Source organism: Topomyia yanbarensis, chromosome 2, assembly GCF_030247195.1.
Source record: "Topomyia yanbarensis strain Yona2022 chromosome 2, ASM3024719v1, whole genome shotgun sequence".
Lineage (NCBI taxonomy): Eukaryota > Metazoa > Arthropoda > Insecta > Diptera > Culicidae > Topomyia > Topomyia yanbarensis.
In genome coordinates, this window is record NC_080671.1 from 355,785,274 (window position 1) to 355,809,915 (window position 24,642).

The 24,642-nt window shown below is 38.2% G+C and overlaps 1 protein-coding gene across 1 annotated transcript in view; it reads right to left on the reverse strand.

The window, feature by feature from the left end:
* LOC131684287 (serine-rich adhesin for platelets) overlaps window positions 1-24,642 on the reverse strand; it is a 384,398-nt gene that overhangs the window by 290,042 nt on the left and 69,714 nt on the right. Inside the window, exon 4 of the mRNA XM_058967008.1 lies at window positions 4,572-4,688. Within this exon, the coding sequence (XP_058822991.1) occupies window positions 4,572-4,688 (117 nt within the window). The remainder of the gene's footprint in view (window positions 1-4,571; window positions 4,689-24,642) is intronic.

Here is a 24,642-nt window from a genome sequence, read left to right on the forward strand (position 1 = left end):
CTCGGTGTATAAAATTTACTTCAACTCCATCGATGCAAATATTTGGAGGTAAAACAGTAATCCTTTGTTTAGAGATAAGCATTGCTTTTGTTTTACTAGGGTTGATTAGTAATGAATTTTCTTTTGACCAATTGACGATTTTGCGAAGGTCGTAGTTCATCATGTTTCCAATGTAGTTATATCTGTAATTTTGTCCGCACTGATGTAAATTTGAACGTCATCTGCAAAGAGATGAACCGAACAGAAATCTAAAACGCTTGGGAGATCATTAATAAAAAGAGAAATTAGAAGAGGACCAAGAACTGACGCTTGAGGAACTCCGGATAAGATTGGTTCGAAATCAGAGAGGATTTCATTATGACTTACTGCCTGACTACGATTGCTTAAGTAGCTTCTTATCAATTTTGCTGCCTCGTTAGAGAAGGCATACAGTGAAATTAGTTTATTTACTAGTTTACTATGCGAAACTCTATCGAAAGCTTTGGCAAAATCTATTAGTAATAAAATTGTGATTCCTTTTTTATCTATCGTCTGTGCAATATCGTCGTGCACTCTCATTAAAGCAGTCTCAGTGCTATGACAACTTCGAAATCCAGATTGAAAACGATGTAAATAGTTCATTCTGTTAACGAAATCAGAAATTTGATTTTTGATTAGCTTTTCAAACATTTTGGATATACTTGACAATAAATTTATGGGCCTTAAATTCGTTGTTGATGAAATGTTAGCTTTTTACATTTCTTATAAAAGAAATGTATAGAATTCGCTCAAACTTTCAAGATTTTTTCCGAGGCCCGGAGGACCGAGTCTTATATACCAATCGACGATTTGGGACAATGTCTGTGTGTGTGTTTGTAACGGACAAATTCTCATTCGTGTTTCTCAGCAATGGCTGAACCGATCTTATCCAAACCAATTTTAAATGAAAGAACTAAAAAAAGTATGAACGCTATTAATTTATTTTTGATTCTGATGTTTAGTTTCCAAGATATGAATGTTTGAATGCGTAAAAATGGCGTTTTCTGCAGTTTTTTTAAATTATCTGCCGAAATTGACACAAGCTATAGATTGTTGAAATCGGACTATTATCAAAAGAGATATTAAACATTAAATGCGGACGAAAGATTTTTATCATTTCCCATTGCCAGAAATATGACCAAAACATGTAATCTATTATTAACGCCAAAACGGCTTATTTTAGGTCAATAGTATCTTCGGAGAATTTAATAGAGGCAATATGCCCTTTCTTTTGGTATTGTGCTTTTGCTGATTAATCCCCATATAAGTGAGATATTTTCACAAATTTTCTTGGAAGTGATTATATCGAAATGATGCCTTCAGCAAATTTGTAGCTCTTACTTTTGCGAGTAACTTTACTGAAGACTTCAAATATCTATTTTGAATACTTTAAAAGTTATGGCTTGTTGTTTGTGGATTACCTTTTGTCGCCTATTTATTGTTCAATATAGTAATAATCCATTGAAATAAGCCAAACATTATTTCGATAAAACGAATTTTGTATTTCATTTTTCTATCTACAACCGCTAGAAATAATCACCGAACACTTCCAAGTTGTCCGGAAGGAACTTGATAACTTATCAGTGCAAAAATGTTCATTTGTGCGAACCTTCTGACTGCAATTTTTTTTAACTTATAACCATCGGATCGATCTGAAACATATCGGAAAATGAAAAGCGAAATAAATAACTCCAAGCAACGGCGTAGCCAAGAGAAGGTTTTGGGGTTTAACACCATACAACCCCCCCCCCCCCCACCACACCCAAAAAGAAATATTGGATTGAAGTTGAAAATTTATTGATGCAGACTGATTTAATTCAATATTACAATAACAATTATCTGATCCGTAGATTGATAAGCTGTTGTTGTAAACATCATGAGGACTTTTGATAAATTGTCGGAATGGGGTCCTGATATGTAACTGATCTATTGGTCTTGATTTCACAGTTGTCTAATAGCATCAATATCAAATTCCTGCCTGAAAACATTCCAATAGAAAATTCCAGAGTTCTATAATCAATCATAATCCTCAGATTTATTTTCAAATTGAGCTCGTTTTTGTAGAGATGTACTGTAATAAGGGTCTTTATTTAATAGGAAACGAAGTTAAAATTGATTTAATGTCTATGAAACATAGAACTGCTCACCAAAAAAATGCATAACTTTCAACATTTGCTAAAAATGTTTTTGCCTTTCTCATTCACTCTAAAATTCGTCAATCTAATCCCGACCTGGAGGGTCGAGTGTCATATGCCAATCGACTGAGTTCATCGAGATCGGAAAACGTCTGTGTGTGTATGCACGTGTGTGTATGTGTGTATGTGGAAAAAATGTGACCTCTGTTTCTCAGAGATGGCTGGACCGATTTGCACAAAGTTAGTCTCACATGAAAGGTACAACCTTCCCATCGGCTGTTATTGAATTTATTTATTGTATTATTTATAAATTTTTATTGATTGGACTTCCGGTTCCGGAGTTACGAGTTGAAGAGTGCAATCACACAGCAAATTCCCATATAAACTGAAATGAAAAATTTTCAAAATCAAATTTGTATTTTTGATGCCAAATGACTTTAAAATGCATGAAACATTGAGATGTTTGACAAAAATTGACTTTTTTGGACTTTGGTACATTTTTGCCTTTCTCATATAGAAAGGTTATGCAAACACTCTAAAAATCGTCAATCATACCGGCCCGGAGGGAGTATGCAGTGAGGGGTTGCTACTTTAAAATTAAAACTAGTTTAAAATTTCTTATCAAGTTGAAAATTTTCGGCAGGACCCGGACCTCCCGGATCTTTCTCCATGATCCGCCGCTGGTTTCAAGCGATGTTTCAGTATCGCATAGTATCTCAAGATCGTGGCTGTCGATCCGTTGTATGTATGTGCAAATCGTACTGAACATGTAATATTCACTTCCACCATTGTATTGAACATAACCAGCCATGGAATCGTAGTCTGGACAAATGAGACAAGCACAATTGCACCACTAGATGGATTAAAACAGGTTTTTATTTTGGGAATGCGTCGAGTTGAGACGAAAACGTAATATGATTAATAACGAGGATAACACTTTCCGAATGTAGAGAGAAATTTATGAAAAATGACGATTTCCATTCGACTCTAGCAGGTTCTGATCAATTTTGATGAGCATTTGATTTTTGTTGTATGACCAATAATATGTATAGGTCAAATGTTTAAAAATAGTAATTTAAGGTCAAGATGGCATCATTTTGAAACCGCCAATTTCGGAGGTTTAGTATCTTCAATGAGTTTTACAAACGTTAAACAGCGCATCATTTGATAAAATAATTTTGACGGTATATCGTCCAAGAAGTATTTATGGTGAATTTTCTCAGGTTAATATTCATAACTACAATAAAGTCTCAACTTTGCGATACTCACAAATGTAAACATAAGGCTTTTTTCATACATGCGAATGATTAATAAATAACCCCTTTAGGAAAATTCAGTTTTCCCACCACAATTTAGATATTTTATTAACAGAGCATTAACAAAAATTCGATGGTATGTCTATTTTATGGGCCATTTTTTCGCTTTCCGATTGATTTGGTTTGAGATTTCTCGCACTGATGTTGTCCTATGCTGATTTTAGCGATTCTCTGAGTCCTGCCACTATCCCATGTAGTATGTGTTATCAAAAACATCGCGAAGCATCAAGTTCTAAATGTTCTCAAACGATATAATATCCGAAGAGAGTGATAAGAGTTATAAGAAATGTCTCATCACACTGTTAGGTGGGTTAAAAGCGTTTTTCAATAAAAAATGCGCAGGAATTTTAGTTTTTGAGCTTTGTAGGTCGAGTGTCTATACGAAGTAAGCTATGTTGGCCTAAAACTATCATTAGTTGGTAAATATATATCAGAATAACCAAAGTTTTCCGAAAACGTACTATTACTAAGATTGATAAGAGAGCGTTTAGCCTATACAATAAAAACGCAAAGTACGATAGTTACAAATGCTTATCCGGACATACTTACACAGTATATCTACGCAGGAAATACTGGCAAATATCTAGGAGATGCTTAGAAAAATATTATTTGAGCAACATGAGTTCAATGTTTCATAACATAAAATAATGTGTTTGCAGGATTGATGGATACGCACTATCTATGAACGATCCACATTGACTGGAAGAACATGATATTCTTTACGAAAAATACTACGCATTTGATTGGCACAAGTTTAATCTGCGATCGCCATCACGTCCAGTGATGATTATCGAAACCAAAACACAATTATAGAGATATTACCGAAACGTATGCTGCTCGATGATGATCGTAAATCATTCACGATGAGAACAATGCTTCCATCGTTCCAAAACATCGATGAGATGCAATAAAACGCCCATTTATTCGCAGGCGACAGGGTACTTCACATTTGCTCGAGATTGCGATACCGCACCCAACCGGGTGAGACTCCCCATCTGAATTTAACCGTACAAAATGGCGTCGCCAAGTCCCAATGGAAGCGGGTGGGGTAATTCTATTCATATATTTATATACAATACAACCGTCGAAATTCTGTACTAACCTGTTCCGTTACTTCCAAACCATAAAGCGACCAGATCGTCACTCGGCGACGGATGATAATTACCATACAAATATGGACTCGGATAATCAAACAGCAGTCGCTTGGACGGAGATTCGCCTGGAATTGAGCAGAAAAAAAAAGAAAGGAAATTCTGAGTTCTGGAAACTTATTGGGACCCAACCGGGCACGACAAAAGTATCATTCTTCTGAGTGGCTGAGATGACGTTATTCGACCGATCGACTAGGGCCAAGGGGTTCGGTATATGTATTAGAGGCCACCGGTCGGTGCGGCGAGCGTCTTAAAATGGTTCGGCCAAGCACACTTCCGCTGCCGCTGCTGCTGTAAGAGCTGTGCTGCTTGTTCAAGGATTTGAGAAATTGGACAGGTTCTGGCTCTTGGTTGGCATTGAGTTGATTGACCAAAGATATTCAGCAATGAAATGGCGTCGCAAGTCTCGTTGCCTTGGTGGTAGTGGTGCTGCTGCTGCTGCTGGCAATGGTGGCCAGCGGAGAGACATTTGGCTATGGAGATCGCGCGAACAATAACCAGCAGGACGGATTTTCCTTAAAAAGCAACAAGATGGCGTGGGATTTTCTATACGACTGTTTTTTCGTGAATCCATTTGTGTTGTTACTGTTTAAGGCAGTGGACGACTAACGTCCGGACAATTATTAAGTGTGGCGTGTTTACTCGACGGGATTTAGCCCGTGTTGGTTCCAAAAGCAGCTTTCGGCAACGCAAATTTGAGCTTGTTGTTTAGCTTATTTCGGGGAAAATTAAGGGAATGATGATTGATGGTTTGATCGTTAGAAGCGTTTTTGTGTAAAGGCCAGAGTCGTTAAAAATGGTGAGTTCCGTTTGGGTTTATGACAAGTTCAGTGACATTTGGATTTTAAGCCAGCATTAATCTGTTCTATTCCACTTAACAGACTTTTATTTTGATATTTTCAATGTTTCGTTTTGCAAAAGAATTTTAAAAATATCATCAGGCTTATAGATAATACAGTATGATTTAAGAGTCTTGTGGAAGTAATAAACAGTGTTGTGAAATATTGAAATAAACAAACAACACGGTTTGATGAAATAAAATTACGCCTTTGTGGGGAAATGAGGTGGGGCCATCATCATAATAATTCTAATAGTTGAATATTACTAACTCCTGTTGTAATGAACGACATGTTTAAATTTCTGCATTATTTGGCCTGTGTTAAGTTAGACCGCACTAAGTGACAAAATATTGATTTCGAGAAAAACGAGTTTAAAGTTTGAATCGCAGCATCCTTTACTTTGTAATTGAAAATTAATCTTTGCCATAATTTCTGTTTATTATTACATAATTCAAATCTGGCAAAAGTCAAATGTAGCTGACGAAATTCTTTATTCAGTGATATCATAATCTCATTTTTTAATGTTTTGCGACTTAGTCCGGTCTGACTTAACACCGACGACCATTCGGTCGAAATGAAATTGCAACTATCTTCTACTAAATTCCGAAGTATTCACATCTAGCATAGGAGTAAAAAATTGAGTTGATTTTTTTATTAGCGACATTCTGACTGGCAGGCCCGATGAGAGGGGGGGTCAGCCAGGGCAATTGCCCTGGGGCCCGGGTCGTAGTTGGGGGCCCGCGCTTTTACCCAGAAGATGAGCGAACACGTCCAGTATTCATAGTAGAGCAAAAAATAGTAATAGTAATTTCTTTGTAATACCTTATTTGTAATTTGTAATACCTTATTAAATTGTTATATGATAAAAGCGTAAAAATGAAAACTTTATTTGATTGTTAACATTTGTTAAAACAAAAGTTGAAGATGTCTACATTGTGTACAAGTTAAAAAACGAGTTTTATTGCTTGAATCGACGGAATACACTACAAAACGTTGAGAAGCCAATTCAAAGTATTTTCGAAGAAAGTAATAGAGCGTCAAAAAGTAATGCGAGCGCACGTACAAACGCATCCGTCCTCTTCTACGTTCGCTTCTTTGCTGGTGGTGCCGGTTGTTGGCTTGGAGACACTAGGCGCAATTTTTGTTGAGTGAATATTTGTTCATGTCAGATCCGTAGATATTGGTTTGTAGCCGTTTTTTGTTTGGCATAAGATAACGGTGTGCTGTTTACGGTTATAGTAGGCGGACTTTTTTACCTGCAATTTCACATTGTTTCCGTGGTGCAGTATCTTTTTGCAGAATTCGCGCATAGAAAATTACTATGGGTGCATAACCGGTGTTGTCTGATAAATCCCACTTTTCGGTTGATCCGCATAAAATGGTTTCGTATGAAGTAGTTGGTTTATACGGAAGCATTTTCACCACAAGAACAACGTTAGGAACACCCGGGAAAATGCGAAGATGCATCTGTTATGGAAGACACTTCTCCGTCTCTTTACATAAATCTGTTAATCAATATGCCAGGGGTGTGTGGAAATAATTCATGTAAGCGCATCTCTGTGGAGCCATTGCATATATATATATATATACAAGGATGATGTTGTTAACGTGACAGTTTTCGTTGGTGTGCTGCATGTTGTTCCGTGAAACCTAAGACTAGACGTGACAATCGGCTTCTTGTTTTTCCCTCGGCATTCTTCTTTTCGCACATTTTCACCCTGCCGAAATCTTCCGAACAGTGTTGCTATTTTTATTAATGAAATTAGAGTCTTCTTAATTTATTTTATTCCGGCAATATTTTATATCTTGAATCCACTATATTGATGTAAGGCACCGTTTTTCCATGTCATGGGTGTTTAGTAAGGTTTGATAAAGCCATTTTCTGGATAATTTTAGATTATAGTTTGGTTTCTGCCTTATTTTTGTTAAAGTTAATCGACCACGCATGATAAATACGTTTTTCACTTTGCTGCACAATTTCAGTTCAATTTAGTCATTTTTACTTTTTTAACGATAATAATTTTATTTGTCAAAATTTATAACAATCTTTTCCTATCAATATAGCAACACTGCCAAACATCATTTTGCTATCCCTGCAGTAACATTGCGTACGGTCCAAAAAGTCAGAATCAATCAATCAGGAGCTGGACCATTATGACGTAAAATTGGAACAAAAACGCCCACCCCCACTATTGTCACGTCTTGTCTTAGCGTGAAACAAACGACTGTGCTTCTAAATATTTGATGTGATGCATTGCCTTGCGCGTTGGCTTCTCCAGAATTGAGCCCAATCTGCACGTTTAGTAATTGTTTCACTTTTCAAGTAGCTGGTCTTACAGGGCATTTCTAAAAATCAATAACAACACAATTCGACTGCAGTTGTTTTTGCCGTGTATTTATAGCGGAACGATTTTTAGCTGCTACTCTGGGCATGATGAGAAGGTAGACTGACCTTAATTAACCGGATAATATGTTTTTTTGTATTTTTATAGCACGTTCAAGGAATTTTCCCCCAAAAATGCTTTGTGTTGAGATATAACGGTGATCTTGGGCCTCACCAAACATGTGTGTGAATTCTATAAGAACCTAATTATAATGTGCGAAATAAAGAAATCAAATCAGTTCAGTTCAGCACAAGGGGTGAGTCGCTTAGAACAATGTGCCATACACATTGTATCACCAACGGTAATACGATATATGATTACGATTCACAGTAATACACGATCATTTCACTCGTTACCACAATGTGTGGCACAATGAGGCACACTTTTGACAACTCAAAAACTGTCAACAAAGTGCAGTTGAATAATCATAGCAACCATTGCTTTTGTTTTACTGAACATCATGGCACATCGTGGCACATCGCGGCACATTGCGGCACAAGCTACCACACTGTTTGTTTGTGAGCACAATTCGATTTGTGCTAAGCGTCTCACCGCTTGGTTCAGCAGCAGTACTCGGTTGCCCCCTGTACTCACGTCTGATTACTGCGTTCAGTGTCTATATTGTTGTTGGGTCCTACATATACTCACAGCATACCAAAACCGGCTCCTACATTATACATATCACATTGTTTATTAGCTAAACGTGCATAAAATCTTAGAAACGGTTTTCTTGGATTCAATATGAGATAAACTTGCGTAAATTGAAAATCTTTTTGATTTAGTAATTTTAAATGAGAATTTCGAGCTGCATCTGCTACCTTCTCATCTTGCTTACAACAAAAGCCTAAAACAGCTCCACCGCTACCAGCAAATAAATCAATCAGTGTATCGCTTTGTCTGCACAGTAGGAGCAAAATATCGTTTTCTAACCCACTATTTCGAAAATAAAAAAAAATGAGTGACGATTACAAGGAGAAAGTGGCCTATTGTGGTCAAACTATATTCCTGTTTACCTTCCGAGACGTTTCTTAAGGGGGGCGTCTGGTGTTAAGGGCTCAAACCGAAAGTTATTTTGTTTTACGATTTTGAAAGGAAGGCAACAAAGGATCTTTTGTGTAATGTTAAGATTTATTTATTCATTGTGCACACTAAAAATATATTTTCAGTCACGCAAAGCGACACATACGAGCGTTCCAAGAGTGGACGCTCAACTAGAGGCAGATCACTTGTGATGCATTTTTAAAAATCAGCGAAATTAAATGCATTTCTTTCCATCAAAATAGAAATTCGTAATGCATTTTGCGTTGCATGCAATGTATTTTGTGATACGTGTAAGACGTCAAAACCCTACAAAAAAGAGCTCTACATTCAACAAAACATCGAACAAAGTGGATCAGCGTGGGACGATTGTTAAGTAATCTTTTCTGCGAGGGAGTGCAAAATTGATGCAAAAATGGAAATTAAATGCATTTTTTCTAAGTTGATGCAAATTTGTTATACATTCCTAGAGTGATCTGCCCCTAGACGCTCAACCATTTACACGTCAAGTGCGAACGCGATAACTCTTGATAAAATTGTCTGGCACAGGATATTCAATAAGATTTATAAAGCTTAGACTTGTAGTTACTTGATGAACCAAAAAATAGAAAAAAAAACTCGAGTTGCCGAAAATGGCTTCATGAAAACCGAAAAATCCCATAATTCGTACACTTTTCTTCAAAATAATAGGAAGAAATTTTTTTTATTCAGTTTTCTGACAAGCTACACTTATTGTGCATTCTCACAAAAAAAATCAAGTAGATTCGTTGATTAGTTTTTGTGTTATCGTGTTCGCCATTTTGAAAAAGGCGTTTCGAGAAAAACACTATTAAAGGGTGTCCTACATCAATTTGCGTCACGGTAAAAACGTTGTAGAAAATAACTCATTGGGTGTTTTTTCTTGAAAATTTGCGTAGAAGTAGTTTAGAGTGTATTGTTTACCCTGTATTTTTAGCGCTGTCAGTTTTTCGAAAATTGTTGCCGGTAGATTGAAATATGACGACATAAAATCAGTACCTCTCTATATATAAGCGATGACATAAACGAGGTACGAATACACGAATTCGCACCGTGCACCTTTAATTACGTTATTAATCGTTATGTACACCCGAGTACTCGCAAATTGAAAAACTCGTAACTATGGCAATTTTACCCGATTTGGATACCACGGCATAAGAAGCTGTCGAAATTCGCCTGTCTGGCACGCTATCTGTGGATGTGTCAATATGAGCCAACCGGAGAATAATAGAAACCACGGACTCACGAGTTTCTCATGGCTGAAGAGGTACTAACTCATGCTGAACTAGAGGGCTTAGATTTAAAAGGGCCCGGCAGTAATACAAGCCTTGGGGCCCGACGCGGCTCTCGACGGCCCTGCTGACTGGTTCCAATTATTCACTGGTTTGCAGCTTTGGTCACCGTTCGATTCTGCTTACAGGTTTCGGTTGATGTTGTTTGGTGAAAAAATATAATAAAACTATTTCCGTTGTTAACGTTCCAGCCTACTCATTCTTCGGCCATCCTCAGAAATTTAGGGTAAGGTGGGGTAAATCCGACCTAGTAAATGGTTTTGGCTGTAAAATGCTCATTTTACATCGGATCAAGTCATTTTATATACCAAATTGAAGTTTAGACTCCTGGGCAACTTTCTATACATATTTTATTCGTATGTTGGGAATATTTTGAGATACAAGCGTTTTACGAAAATGTTCATTTTTGATGTTTTCAAAAATGGTGGGGTAAACCCGACCCCCTATGTTTTTGATTGATTTAGTTCAGATATTACCCAAATTTTATGGATTTTCAATGATAAATCAATGAATGTTGTGTTATTGAATTGTAACATGAAGAAAATGGAGTTCAATGTCAATCTTGGAATGCTAAAATCACGAGCAGTAGCACGTAATGATATTCCCATTTGAATCGGAGCAATTGCTTGACGAATACTATAATCATGGGGGTGGGCGTAGCGTATTGGTAAATCGATTGCCGTGTACGCAGCGCACCTGGGTTCGAGTCCCGACCCCGCACATAGGGTTAGAAATTTTTCATAAGAGATTTTTCTAACCCGAAGAGGCGAATGACCTTAAGATTAAAACCTCTATAATCGAAATAAAAAAAAACTATAATCATCACGTTTTTGTGTCTTTCGTTTGCAATTATGAACCATTTTTCACAAAAATAATATAAAATAACAATAAAAATATATTTCAATTTGATTTCATTTTCTTAGCAAAAAAGCGGTCGGATTTACCCCACTATTTAGAGGTCGGATTTGCCCCACCGCGTCATTTTTCATTACGATGTAATTAAAAAAAGTTATGAAAAAGGTTGGACCAAATTCATCTACGCACTTTGTAGGACTTTAAGCAAAGAATTTAAATCCACTTACATTTTTTATGCAATCACTTTAACAATCAGAAATATCCTGTAGGCAATAATGCACAAAAGTCAAATAAAAAGCTGTAAAAACACACTTTTTGTCGTTTGAGCATCTCAATGTAGATCAATAAAATACTGTCATGCCACCATTATGATTATTTTCGATGCTCTACACGACACCATTGATATTAGTTCGCGCAATGCTTCTGATTTTCGGAAACAGAGGGGGGTCGGGTTTACCCAACGGTCGGATTTGCCCCACCTTACCCTAAGCTTTTATTTGGAAGTTTTATTTGGACAGTCCCGCGAGCGAGAAGCGAACGGGCTTAAATTTCTGAGGTGGCCGAAGAATGAGTAGGCTGAAACGTTAACAACGGAAATAGTTTTATTATATTTTTTCACTGAACAACATCAACCGAAACCTGTAAGCAAAAGCAATTATTCACTGGGTGGCGCGTGATAAGGCTGTGGCCTAAGTCATGTCTGTATTTGGTTTGCGCTTAAATCATAATCTATAAAAGAACGAACAGCGATTTGGTAGCTTACAATTTTAGAGTAGGTGAACTGCTTCGAATGGAGCGATTCGAAATTTTTAGTGATTGGAAAAGTCAGCAAAACTTCATAGTTTACAAGAAATAAAGATCCTTGGTATGCATAAAAGTCGAAACCAATTTACAGCAACGCGATAATTCCAATAGGAAATGCGATCAACGTACATGTATTTACATTATCGCTTCGGTTTGCTGTTGATATTAAAGTTTCTTACATTTACCATCTGTTGAAGTCGGCGAAAGTCAGTCTACTTTCTACTTCTGCCGCAGTCAGACGTACAATCGAGCCAAGTGAACAACAGGCCTCTCGATTTAGTGTGCATTGTCTCGAGAACAAAGGAAACATCGGACTATTCTTGTCATCATGAGTAAAGTTGACGAAAAAGCTCTACTCCGACCCAACGCTGCGGTCGTTGACTTTAAATTTTGTTTAAAACGACCGAGTTTTAGTGAAGTGGAATACTTTCTGAAGGTAAAAATGCAACTTAGGCTTTCGGAAGTCTTGTACCTTCAATATCATCATCTTCGCAATGTAGTGTTAATATCATTCAACACGTTAGCACAAGCCGAGCGTTTCGTTTTGAAGAACAACTTAAAACACGTGTTTGAAAGTGACAACGTTGGAATTGAGATTCTCGTATACATTGAGAATGATTCACGGTGTGTTTGGTAGAACAATTTTATTCGAAAAAAATCGGCATCGCTAAGACTTCAGCACGTGATAGAATGCGCTTTTGTCTTTCATTTGAAAGTAAAATTAAAATATTCTATCGGGGGCTTCAGAACAACTTTTTATTTTAAAGTTTTTTTGTTTGAAAACTTAAGTTTTTCAATGAAACTGGTTCACATTTTTGCCCCTAGGTAGTACTTCAGACATTCAAATATTACCAAAAGTGAGAATCTGATGGATAATTTCAGTGTGTATAACTTTGTAGAAAACTACATCGCGATCTAAAATCGCTAGAGAAAGATATTAAATTTTTATCAAAGTTTCTAGATTCGCACGGGGCGTATTGGTTAAGAAGCTTTGTTCCAAAAACATTTTTATTTGTAAAAAAATGGATTGCCTAATTTTAACAGTGTGCTCAGAAGAACTTGAATGCTAGCAAAGACCTTGAAGGGTAAAAAAACATAATTCCAGATTCCACCGTTTTATGCGCACCAATGATATTTTAGGAGCATGGAGATATAGAGAAGAGTAGATAAAATTTGAACGAAATTAGTACTCTTTTGAAAGATGCTGGGCAATACAGCAAAATGAAACAATTTTTTTCTGTCACAGATTTACAGTAAAGACCCGTTTTTATCAGCCCCTTGGCGAATTTTAAGCTGATAAAACAGGGACATTGATAAAATCGGGACATATATTTTTCTGTCTAATAAACCGAAGCTCTTAAAATATTCTTCCTAGTTCCTTAGATATAGCCTTGCAACCTTTTTTGATTATTTACTTTAAGTTCCCCTTAAGGGGGTCTGACAGCGCAAAATTTAAAGAAATAATATTTTTATTTTTGCATTTTTCGGATATCTAAGATAAGAAATATATGCCCAAGAAAGGATTTATTTGAATTCAACTTGGCTCGTTTGCTAGAGCCCATTAAACTACCAACTATCAATTTTCATATGAAGCTGATAAAATCGGGTTTAAAAACTGATAAAATCGGGGGCAGATCAAATCGAATGCTGATAAAATCGGGTCTCCACTGTATTTGTTTCTTCTTTTTTTTCTTCACTCATTCTGGAGTATGCTTGATGTAACCTTGAATCCACCTTTTTGCTCGTTAGCATCTTGTGGGATATCTATTTTTGGCCTAAATTTTAACTTTATATTTGATCAAACTCAATTATATATTCAGTCATTTGATTTGATTTCGATTGAGAATCCTGATTGACACTGAACTGAACTGGCAACTCTGTCTTCTTGATATGTTGTCTTTGCTCTTATCCCATATTATGAGGGAAATCTTCAATAAACAGACTTTTATTACTTGAATGTATGGTACAGCCTGATATTTTCTTGTTCGTTTTCTGTTGTGATCCGTGTACAACGAGTAACGACTCCGGAATTTCTTCTTAAAGGAAATTATGAAACTTGGTTTTATTCTTTTTTCTAAGATTATGTGCTCGATTTGGAAAAAAAAATTGAGGACAAGCAAAAACCTGCATCTATATATCTGATGAAATGAATGTACCCCAAAAGATAACAAACATGGATTCAAAACTCGAAGAGCTTTTTTTCTTTTTCAATCATCTTTCTTTTAATGTTGATAAAGACAAACAGGATTCTCAACCCTAAATTGCAATGAAATCCGTCGTTTATTACAATGACTCGAACTGTCTACTTTAGTTCATTCAAATATAAAGCTTTGAATTTAAGCCAATTGTATTTTACCAGGCAGGATAGGATCAGGAAGAAGGGTCATTCTAGTTTACATTAGCTATCCCCTAGAGCGAGAAAAGTAATGAAAAAGGCATGATAAAATCCGTTACTACATTAATCAACATCTTGAAAAAGTATAAGATTATCGATTAAATTTGGTCAACACCTTACCACACCTTATAAAGTGTCATTTTCGCCCAAGATCCGGAGAAATCTGAAAATATATTTTTTTCTGCTGAGAATGGGACTTTGTTTACATTGAAATTTATCTGAATTTACTGTTCATTTAAACCCAACATTTTTTTGTAAGTCCTTGTTAATCGACTTCTTAATCCATAGGCCCCGCGCACACCTAAAAACTGATTAAATTTTAATTACTTTCTCGGGTGATTTTATATCGATTTATAGCATTCTACGAAGTTGTAGACAATAGGATTGTTCATCAGATTCTCACTTTTAGTATTTTTTGAATGTCTATAGTACCAATTAGTAGCAAAAATGCGAATTAATTTCATTAAAAAGCTTAAGTTTTCAATAAAAAAACTTTAAAATAAAAAGTTATTCTAGACCCCCCGACAGAATATTTTAATTTTACTTTCAAATGAAAGGGAAAAGTCCATTCTTTCATATTCCGAAGTTTTACAGATGCCGAATTTTTTTGAATAAAGTTGTTCGACAAAGACACCGTGGATTATATATATGTAAGGTTATATAACCTATCACCTCGTACCCTTCCTGAACCAATTGCAAAATGCATGTCGCAATACGGAGAAGTAGAATCCGTTACACCTGATACTTGGAGAAACTTCTTCCCGGGTACTCCTAACGGCGTCTTTGTAGTGAGGATGCGGGTTGAAAGGCCTATACCCTCCTACTTGACAATAAAACTCAAAACTCACGGAACTACAATTATGCAAACTACGCTATGCACCCATGAGGAGCAAACTCCTACGTGCAAGTATTGTAATCAGACAGCTCATCATGGACAACCTTGCGCGGAAGATGCAGAGGAAAATGCATCTCAACCGATTGCCAACTCGTCTACGGCAAACCAACCTAAAACAGAGTTTTCAATACCAATGCCTGAACCACAAACGGTGGCCAAATTTGTGGCAGCTGTTCAGACCATAATGACAACCGCAAAAGCATCATCCAGCACCTCAAAAGCAACGGTAAGCAACTTCGGCAACGAATGCAGTAACAATGACGACGGATTTACACTGATCAACAATAAGTGCAAGAAGCAAGGGAGAACATCTGATCCCGGACACCAAGCCAGCTTCGACCGGGACGTGAAAAACAAGAGAGAATTAAATGACCCCCCTGATGCTGTTTGCCAACAGACCTCGCGAAAAAAGGTCTCCGCTCGCAATAAAAAGTTGCGCGCACGAGATCCAATTAAGTAATTCTTGTTTGTATTTTTATTTTTACATGTATTGTAAACGTATAAAAGATCCACGGCTCCGTTAAGCTACCGCTATGAGCCATGTCAAATAAAAGTCGGCGAAAGTCGCACCGCTTAGCAGTTATTGAATTCAAAGTTGTTTAGATCTCGAAATAAAAGAAGGTGCTGTTGTCGAAAAATACCTTTTGCTGCAATGAGACATCGATTTGAGCAATCAATTTCACTTTGAAGCATTTATCGAATCTTTTAAAAAAAATATTCGAGTACTGGTACTTTACCGGTACTACCGGTACTGGGGTCTTCTGTGCCGAAGTACCGGTTCTCGATAAAATGGGTCGGTACTAAGAACCCTAATCACGAGAGGTGACTATGTACAACGAGTGGAGATAGTGGCCCGGCGTTGGGACCCATTAAGGTTGGACAGAGAAAGGGTAAAATTCGCAAACGAAAAAAGTAGTTTTTTGTTTTCCACACCGTATGTCAGATCTTCATAAAAATCAAAATAATTCATCAAAATCCGAAAGGTGCTACTATCTGCTGTGAATGAGTACGACATAGCAACGCGGAGGGCTGATGTAGCCGAGCGAGCATTCGCGTCGGCTAATGCTATTATCTTCCTAGCCCCTCCAAAGCAGGGTAAGGAGAAACAGACTGCACAGTGGTTTTTTTTTGCCAAAAACACGCGATTAATTATTTACACAAAAACGGTCAAGTTTAGATCAATAATGTCTTCTGAAAGTTTTATCAGTATTTCAAGACCTTTCTTCTGGTTTAGTACATTGAGTGATTAATCTCCCTAAAAGTGAGATATTTTTCTCATTTTTTTTTTAAATGTATAGATAATGAGATCATATGTTCTGCAATGTTGTAGAGCTACTTTTTGCGAACAACTTTGTTTAAGAGTCTAAAATTGTATATTCAATACTTGTGAAGTTATAGTGCCTTGTTCGTGGATGACCCCTTAAAATCATTTTTTAATATAGCTTTTTTGGTATCGTACCTATGAATTTAGAATGTTCTACAAAGTTATTTGCGTCAATATCACTCGCAACTCTTTAGAAGAACGTTTTGTTCTAGCTCTTCTATCTTCGAAGTTATTTAGCAAATTTTGAAAAAAATAGTGCTATTTCCAATAGCAATAACTTTTGAACGGACAAAAACAGGCAACCAGCTATAGTTATAAACATTAGTACTACAAATGAACTACAAAATCCAATTTATTCCATTTGTCTACTGTTGTCTCCGGTGCTGTTATGGACTGTTTAGGAAGTGCTTTCCGCTGCTTAGTTTGCATTTTTCATTAAGTGGAATTGTTCATCTGTTCCTCGCTGGATTCTCTTTTTACGTATGCGTGTGCAGGAAAGAAATTAAGAGAGAGAAAGAGAAAGAGAGAGAGAGAACAAGAGAGAGAAAGAGAGAGAGAGAGAGAGAGAGAGAGAAAAGAGAGAGATTGTAGAGGACCGCTAAGCGCATAACTTCTACGAAATCGCCTTTAAGAAAATCAGTGTTACACAGCTCCGAGATGTAGCAATCCTTGACTGTTACTAAGGGTAACGCTCAAAACTAGAAGATTCCCGAACGAGCGATAAGCGATACTAATTTAAAGGGATTTTCATCAAAATGTGTACAGTTGGAATGTAAGGTAATTGATTGAAACATAATTTCTTTATATACCTAGTATTCTTGTTTATTGAAAAGTACACTCATTATACTATTTAAGTTCCCTTGATAAACGTCACTTGTCCCTTTGGGTTTCCGCGAGAGAAGGTATGAAAATTGGTTCTGTAGTTCAACAAGTCTTTCAATATTATAACGTTGACGGACAAAATATGCCCGATTTTGCCGCTGGAATAATGCAAATAGTCAAGAAGTCTTGTATTTATTTCAAAAGACTGTGGATCAAGCATAATCGCACAGTAACTACCGTTTTTAGACTCTTAAGACTTTGCGTGCTCATAACTCAACTACACAGAATTTTCTTAACCCTCAAAAAGGCAACCGGGTCTCAGAGGCCCGGCACGTTACAATTTTTTAGTTACAAAAAAATGTGTATGCACTATAAGCTTGGGCATGGAAATTTTAATAAGTAGCTTTGAAATCTATAACAAAAATAAAGAATTGTGAAATTTTCATCTATGGAGTGATGCGCAGCTATGTTTGAATTTTTTACATGCACAAAAAGGCAATCCGGGCCTGGCAGGCCCGGTGTGCATGCAACATTTACTAGGAATACCACGGGTTTTATACATTAATATTTATCCGAAAAAAACATTTTGATGAGTTCATCTTCATATTAGAAGGATTTTTTTTTTCATGTTTTGATTGATTTTATCTTTACCTTTTCTTATAAGAAATAAATCTTGAAAGTTTGAGCGAATTCTATACATTTGTTTTATAAGAATTGTAAAAATAGCATACGATAATGACGTGCGTCATATTTTTTTGGGTATATACTTTTATTGCACCCACTGTGGTCTACTTGACAGTTATTTGGATACAACATAACCTAACTCTGTCGTTATTGTCTATTTTTGTTGTCTATTCTTTGTGTTATAGTTGTCGTAATTATTCAAATTGTAGAATCTAAAAGCAACAAAAAATTTAAATGGCTATAAGACGATATGCCCATGTTTTCAATCGTCTCAAAGAATCTGAAATAATGGAAGAAATTCGAGCAAATTCAACAGCAGACGATTTTGAAACTGATTTGCAAAGCGAGGAAGAAGATGTGAATGATATTGCTTCCGACGATGAATCTGATGCAGAAAAATATGAATATGTACTCCGGTTATGCATCAGAAGAAATTAATAGCAACCCAGAAACATTTATTGGTCGTGTTCAAACGAAATGGAGCTCAGAACCAATAGACAGTCGAAGTGATCTTCCGAGTACTCACCTTTTGGAAAAAAAATTGACCATTTACATCCATCGCCTTATACGCTGAAATCGGGATTTACTGCGTGTTCGTACTCATCATCCTGTAATTCCGGAACCGGAAGTCGGATCAATTAGAAATTCAATAGCAGCCAATGGGAATGCTGTACCTTTCATTTGAAACCAGGTTTGTAAAAATCGGTAAAGAATTCGCTGAGAAATAGGTATGACATTATCTTAGGAACTTGGTAAGTTCCCCCGGGGCATCAAGAACCGCCATACCTGGCCAATGTGGTCGAAGTGCCTTCGGTGGGTCATTAATGATCTAGACATGCAAAGCAAAGTAATGTTGCACATATTTTAATATATATTGCATCATTTGGACATCATGGTGGTATCAGTTTCTATGGAAATTTTGTGTGTGATTGTACTTTTCAACACGTAACTCCAGAATCGAGAGTCGGATCAATAAAAAAAATCAATAGCAACCGATGGGAAGGCTGCCCCTTTCATTTGAGACTAAATTTGTACAAATCGGTCCAGCCACCTCAGAGAAAAATCGGTGAGATCGTTTGCCACATACATACAACCCTACATACACACACAGATATTTTACGATCTCGACGAACTGAGTCGAATGGTATAAGAGATTTGGCCCTGCGGGTCTCGGTTAAAAAGTCGAAATTTCGACCGATTGCATAACCTTTCTATATGAGAACGGCAAAAAGGAGCTTGAATTTAGACGGGCCTGAGAGGCCCGGCTTGCCCTTTAATGTTAGGATTTTAGGTTGCCTTCACAAGGGTTAAAGGCGATTTTTGCGCGATTTCGCAGAAGTTATGCGCTTAGCGGTCCTCTACAATCTTTCCTTTTCTCTCTCTTTCTTTCTCTCTCTCTCTTTCTTTCTCTCTCTTGTTCTCTCTCTCTTTCTCTTTCTTAATTTCTTTCCTGCACACGCATACGTAAAAAGAGAATCCAGCGAGGAACAGATGAACAATTCCACTTAATGAAAAATGCATACTAAGCAGCGGAAAGCACTTCCTAAACCGTCCATAACAGCACCGGAGACAACAGTAGACAAATGGAATAAATTGGATTTTGTAGTTCATTTGTTGTACTAATGTTTATAACTATAGCTGGTTGCCCGTTTTTGCCCGTTCAAAAGTTATTGCTATTGGAAATAGCACCATTTTTTTTTAAAAAATTGCTAAATAACTTCGAAGATAGAAGAGCTAGAACAAAACGTTCTTCTAAAGAGTTACGGGTGACATTGACGCAAATAACTTTGTAGAACATTCTAAATTCATAGGTACGATACCAAAAAAGCTACATTAAAAAAATTATTTTAAGGGGTCATCCACAAACAAGGCACTATAACTTCACAAGTATTGAATATACAATTTTGAACTCTTAAGCAAAGTTGTTCGCAAAAAGTAGCTCTACAACATTGCAGAACATATGATCTCATTATCTATACATTTTAAAAAATGAGAAAAATATCTCACTTCTAGGAGGATTAATCACTCAATGTACTAAACCAGAAGAAAGGTCTTGAAATACTGATAAAACTTTCGGAAGACATTATTGATCTAAAATTGACCGTTTTTGTGTAAATAATTAATCGCGTGTTTTTGGCAAAAAAAACCACTGTGGACTGGTGTGGAGAACACGCCAGTTTTCGTGACTCCAAAGCGGACAAGATCCTCGCCAGGAGACGGAAGACCAGGCGGGCCCAAAATGCAGACGCTTGAGGATGCTGTTGCTGTTGCCGTTGCCGAAGAAAAAGACGACACCCAACAGGGAGAAAGCTGGGGTACCGTTATAGGTCGTAAGGAGAAACACGGGAAACAGCAGAAGAAGAAGGAGCAAAAAAGGTAGTAGAAGTAAGAAGGAAAACTTTCGGCTCGTCAGAAGGCGGCAAAGGGAGATGCACTGATAATCGAAACGAACGATACGACGTTACTACGCCGTTCTTCTCAAGAAAGTGAGAGAGGACTCAGAGCTAAAGGGGTTGGGAGAGAACGTTGTTAGAACGAGACGCACTCGAGATGATCTTCGAGCTGAAGAAGGATCCTTCCGTCAAGAACTTGTTGCTAAATCATTGGGATGCGAAGCGAACATGAGAGCCCTGTCGCAGGAAGCCGTAGTCGAGTGCAAGGGTCTAGATTAGATAACGACTGTTGAGGAACTGAAGAGTGCATTGATCGAGCAGTGCAAACTGGTTGTACCGGCGACTATTCGGAGTTGGAAATCTTATGGAGGAACTCAAACGGCGGCGATTCGACTACCGCACTGATAATATAACTTCGTAAATATAATGAAATCGATCATGCAATGCACGAATTCATTCGTTGTTTTCTGCAACGAAGTACTTTCGTGCATTGTAACTAGTAGGTTTCGTTCATTTCATGAAAAAGAATGGCCGCTTGGTGAACGAAGGCTTTCGTAAATTTTACACGTTTAATGTACACTGCATGAATGTAATCGTTAATAACGACACTAATTTTCGTGAATGAAACGAAATGTTTCGTTTATTTTAATAAACGTTTGTGTATAATACGAACAATTTCATTACTCACACGAATTTATTTCGTTCATCTTAGGAAAGTTTTCGTATTCATTATTTTTGCAATCGATATTTTAGGATCGATGTTTGACGACAACGATTTTTTAACTAACTAAAAGAATCCATCTGGCAAAATCGATTTTGTTTCAACCTGCTCACCTGTATTGTGGACTAGAAAGATTGTGGTGTGATGAAATGGACGCTTGATGAACACAAGTTTTAGTAAATTTTACTTATCTAGTGTACATGGCACGAATGAAACGAAATGATTCGTTTGTTGCAATAAATGTTTGCGTATATTGCGAAAGATTTCGTTGGTCGCACGAATTCATTTCGTTTATTTTAGAAAAGTTTTCGTATTTGTTAGCCTCGTATTGATTTCAGTCGATCTTTTGGGATCGATGTTTGACAACTTCGATTTTTTTAATTTAAAAAAATCGATGTGGCCAAATCGATTTTACTTTTTTTTTTCGTAGATTTTACTTATTTAGTGTACGTTGCACGAATGTTGTCGTTGAAAACGACATTATTTTTCGTGAATGAAACGAAATGTTTTGCTTATTTTAATAAACATTTGTGTATATTACGAACAATCTCGTTGGTAGCACGAATTCATTTCGTTCATCTAAGAGAAGTTTTCGTAATCATCTTTCATCGCTCATCTCTCGTCATTCTCGATTAGTTAATTTTTGTGAGGAGTAAAGTGCATAACGTTAAAAGTTAATTAAGTAGTTAATTTCTCCGGGTAAAATAGTGGCCCTGTAACTAGAATCTTCATCTAAACGATAGCAGCACAAGAAACCATACAGCATGGCTGTTAAAGCAATCACCGATGAAGCTCACTTCCAAACCAAACTAGCCGCAGCAGGAGGAAAATTGGTCGTTGTGGATTTTACCACAGCTTGGTGTGGACCGTGCCGAAACATATCGCATTTGTTCGATCAGCTTCCGGCGAAATATCCAAAGGCTATGTTTCTCAAGGTGGACGTCGACAGATGTACCGAAACGGCGCCGTCCCAGGGCATGTCGACCATGCCAATGTTTATTTTCTACCGAGCCAGAACAAAGATTGACAGCTTGTATGAATCTGGAGAAGATTACGGTCATGGAATGTTGGACTTGAACACCTTCATCCAGAAGAACCAGTACGAATGTTTGAACGAATCGAACGACCACCCGATGGTGAATGCGCTCAGTTCCAGCGGTGGTCATCTGGTGTCCGATTGTGACGAACAGTTGATCATTTCGATTACCTTCAATCAGCTGGTCAAAATCAATGCCATCAAGTTCAAAGCACCGCCCTCTCACGGACCGAAAAAAGGTGAGAATCTTTATCAATCAACCAAGCACCATCGACTTCGATATGGCCGAATCGCAAGTTTCGGTGCAGGATCTGGTACTGGGGCAGAAGGATCGTGTGTCAGGATCGCCGATTTCGTTGCACTTCATTAAATTTCAGAACGTGCAGAATATGCAGCTGTTCGTGAAGGATAACAATTCTGGTGACGAGACGACCATTATCGATCATTTGGCCTTCATAGGGTCACCGATTGCAACGACTAAGATGGATGACTTTCAGCGGGTGGCTGGGAAGAAGGGTGAAAGTCACTAGATTGTTTGAGCCGCTGGGAGAACGATGGTTAGAAGGCGGTGGATAGGTGCGGTGACGAATATGTTTGATCGTATATTTAAAAGGTTAAAGATAGTGATGCACGTTAACTTGTTCTTTTTATAAATTGTTCAATAAAATAATGAGCAGGAAAAAATGGCATATTATTTTGATATTGCTCTGGCAGAGAAAAACTCAATCTTATTCATACAAAACCAACGAGCAGTTCGCGATGGCTCAACTGAATCCGTACAGCTCCGGATTCTGGATCAACTGTAAACGAAAGAGGTTCAGGAAATCTTCCTGAAACCGGCGGGCACGGATACGGCTACTAAATAGTCAGACTGAGACCATCGTGTCAATTATGATGGAGATAACCCAGCTTAATCTCAATCATTACGACATTACACAGCAACTGTTATGGCAGTTGACAACAGAAACGAAGTGCGACGTTGCAATTATTGCGGAATCGTATCGTGTTCCTCCTGAAAACGGTAACTGGGTGCAGGGATGGCTGCAATACAAGTAAAGGGCGGTTTCCCTGTCCAAGAGGTGGTGGATATCACACATGAAGGCTTCGTGATCGCCAGGATCAACGGCGTATTCGTCTGTAGCTGCTATGCTCCCGCGAGATGGACACCAGAGTAGTACAATAGGATGCTCGACGCACTAACCGACTCGTTAGTCGGACGAACGCCGGTTGTTATAGGAGGATATTTTAACGCTTGGGCCATGGAGTGGGGTAGCAGGCTGACCAACGTAAGAGGTTACGGCGTATTGATGGAACGAGAGGCTTAGCATCCTCTGGGCTATCTACCTAAAAGCCAGAAGACTCGTTCAGAGAGCAAGATCTGAGCCAGTTAGAGAAGAGTGTAAGGTAACATTCCGGGCGGGTAGGGCCGCTTTTAAACGCGAGATAGTGCTAAGCAAGTCCTTCTTCTACAATGAGCTGTGCAGAGAAATAGACGCCAACCCCAGGAGCAATGCTTACCGTGTCGTTATGGCCAAGATCGAGGGTCCAATGACGCCAGTCGAAAGTGGAAGGTCTTTTCCCGAAACATAATCCAATCGTTTCCAACGTCGATGTCCTTATTGTGGCAAAAGGGCTGACAGCGAAGAAAGCCCCGGGACCGGATCCCCAACGTGGCACTGTTCAGGATAGTTCTACAGAAATGCCAGGACGATGGCTATTTCCCGGATATATGGAAGATCCAGAGGCTGTGTTGCTGCTAAAACCAGGGAAACCACCAGGGGATCCAGTGTCGTATCGGCCTATATTCCTGCTGGATACTCTTGGTAAGCTCCTGGAAAGGGTCATCCTCAACAGGCTGACGACCTACACTGATAGTGAGAACAGACTATCGCAGAGGCAGCTCGGGTTCCGGGAAGGGATATCGACGGTGGACGCCATCCGCACAGTTATCGCGAGCGCGGAGAAAGCATCGCAGCAAAAGGGAAGGGGTAATCGCTACTGCGCCGTGGTAGCGATAGACGTGAAGAACGCGTTCAACAGTGCTAGTTGGGGGGCTATCGCCGTTGCGCTGCGGGTTCCGGACTATCTATGTAAGGTTATGAAAAGTTACTTCCAGAACCGAGTACTGGTCTACGAAACGAACATGGGGCAGAGGTCGATTAGGGTGAGTGCGGCGTGAGTACCTCAGGGAATACTCCATACTCGGCCCAACGTTTTGGAATATAACGTACTTCGGAGTGTCAACACTGGAACTGCCCAGAGGAGTCGAGATCGTCGGCTTTGCAGTTGATGTTGTCCTGACGATAACCGGCGAAACCCTTGCGGAGGTGGAAATGTTGACGCCAGAAACATAGGCATCGTGGAAACCTGGATGGCTAAAGTCAAGTTGCAGCTGGTTCACCACAAGACCGACGTAGTGCTGGTCAGCAACTGTAAAAAAAATCCAGCGTGTTGAGATCAGCGTCGGGGGTCAATCCATCCCATCGATGCGTGCGCTGAAGCACCTGGGGGTAATGGTCAAC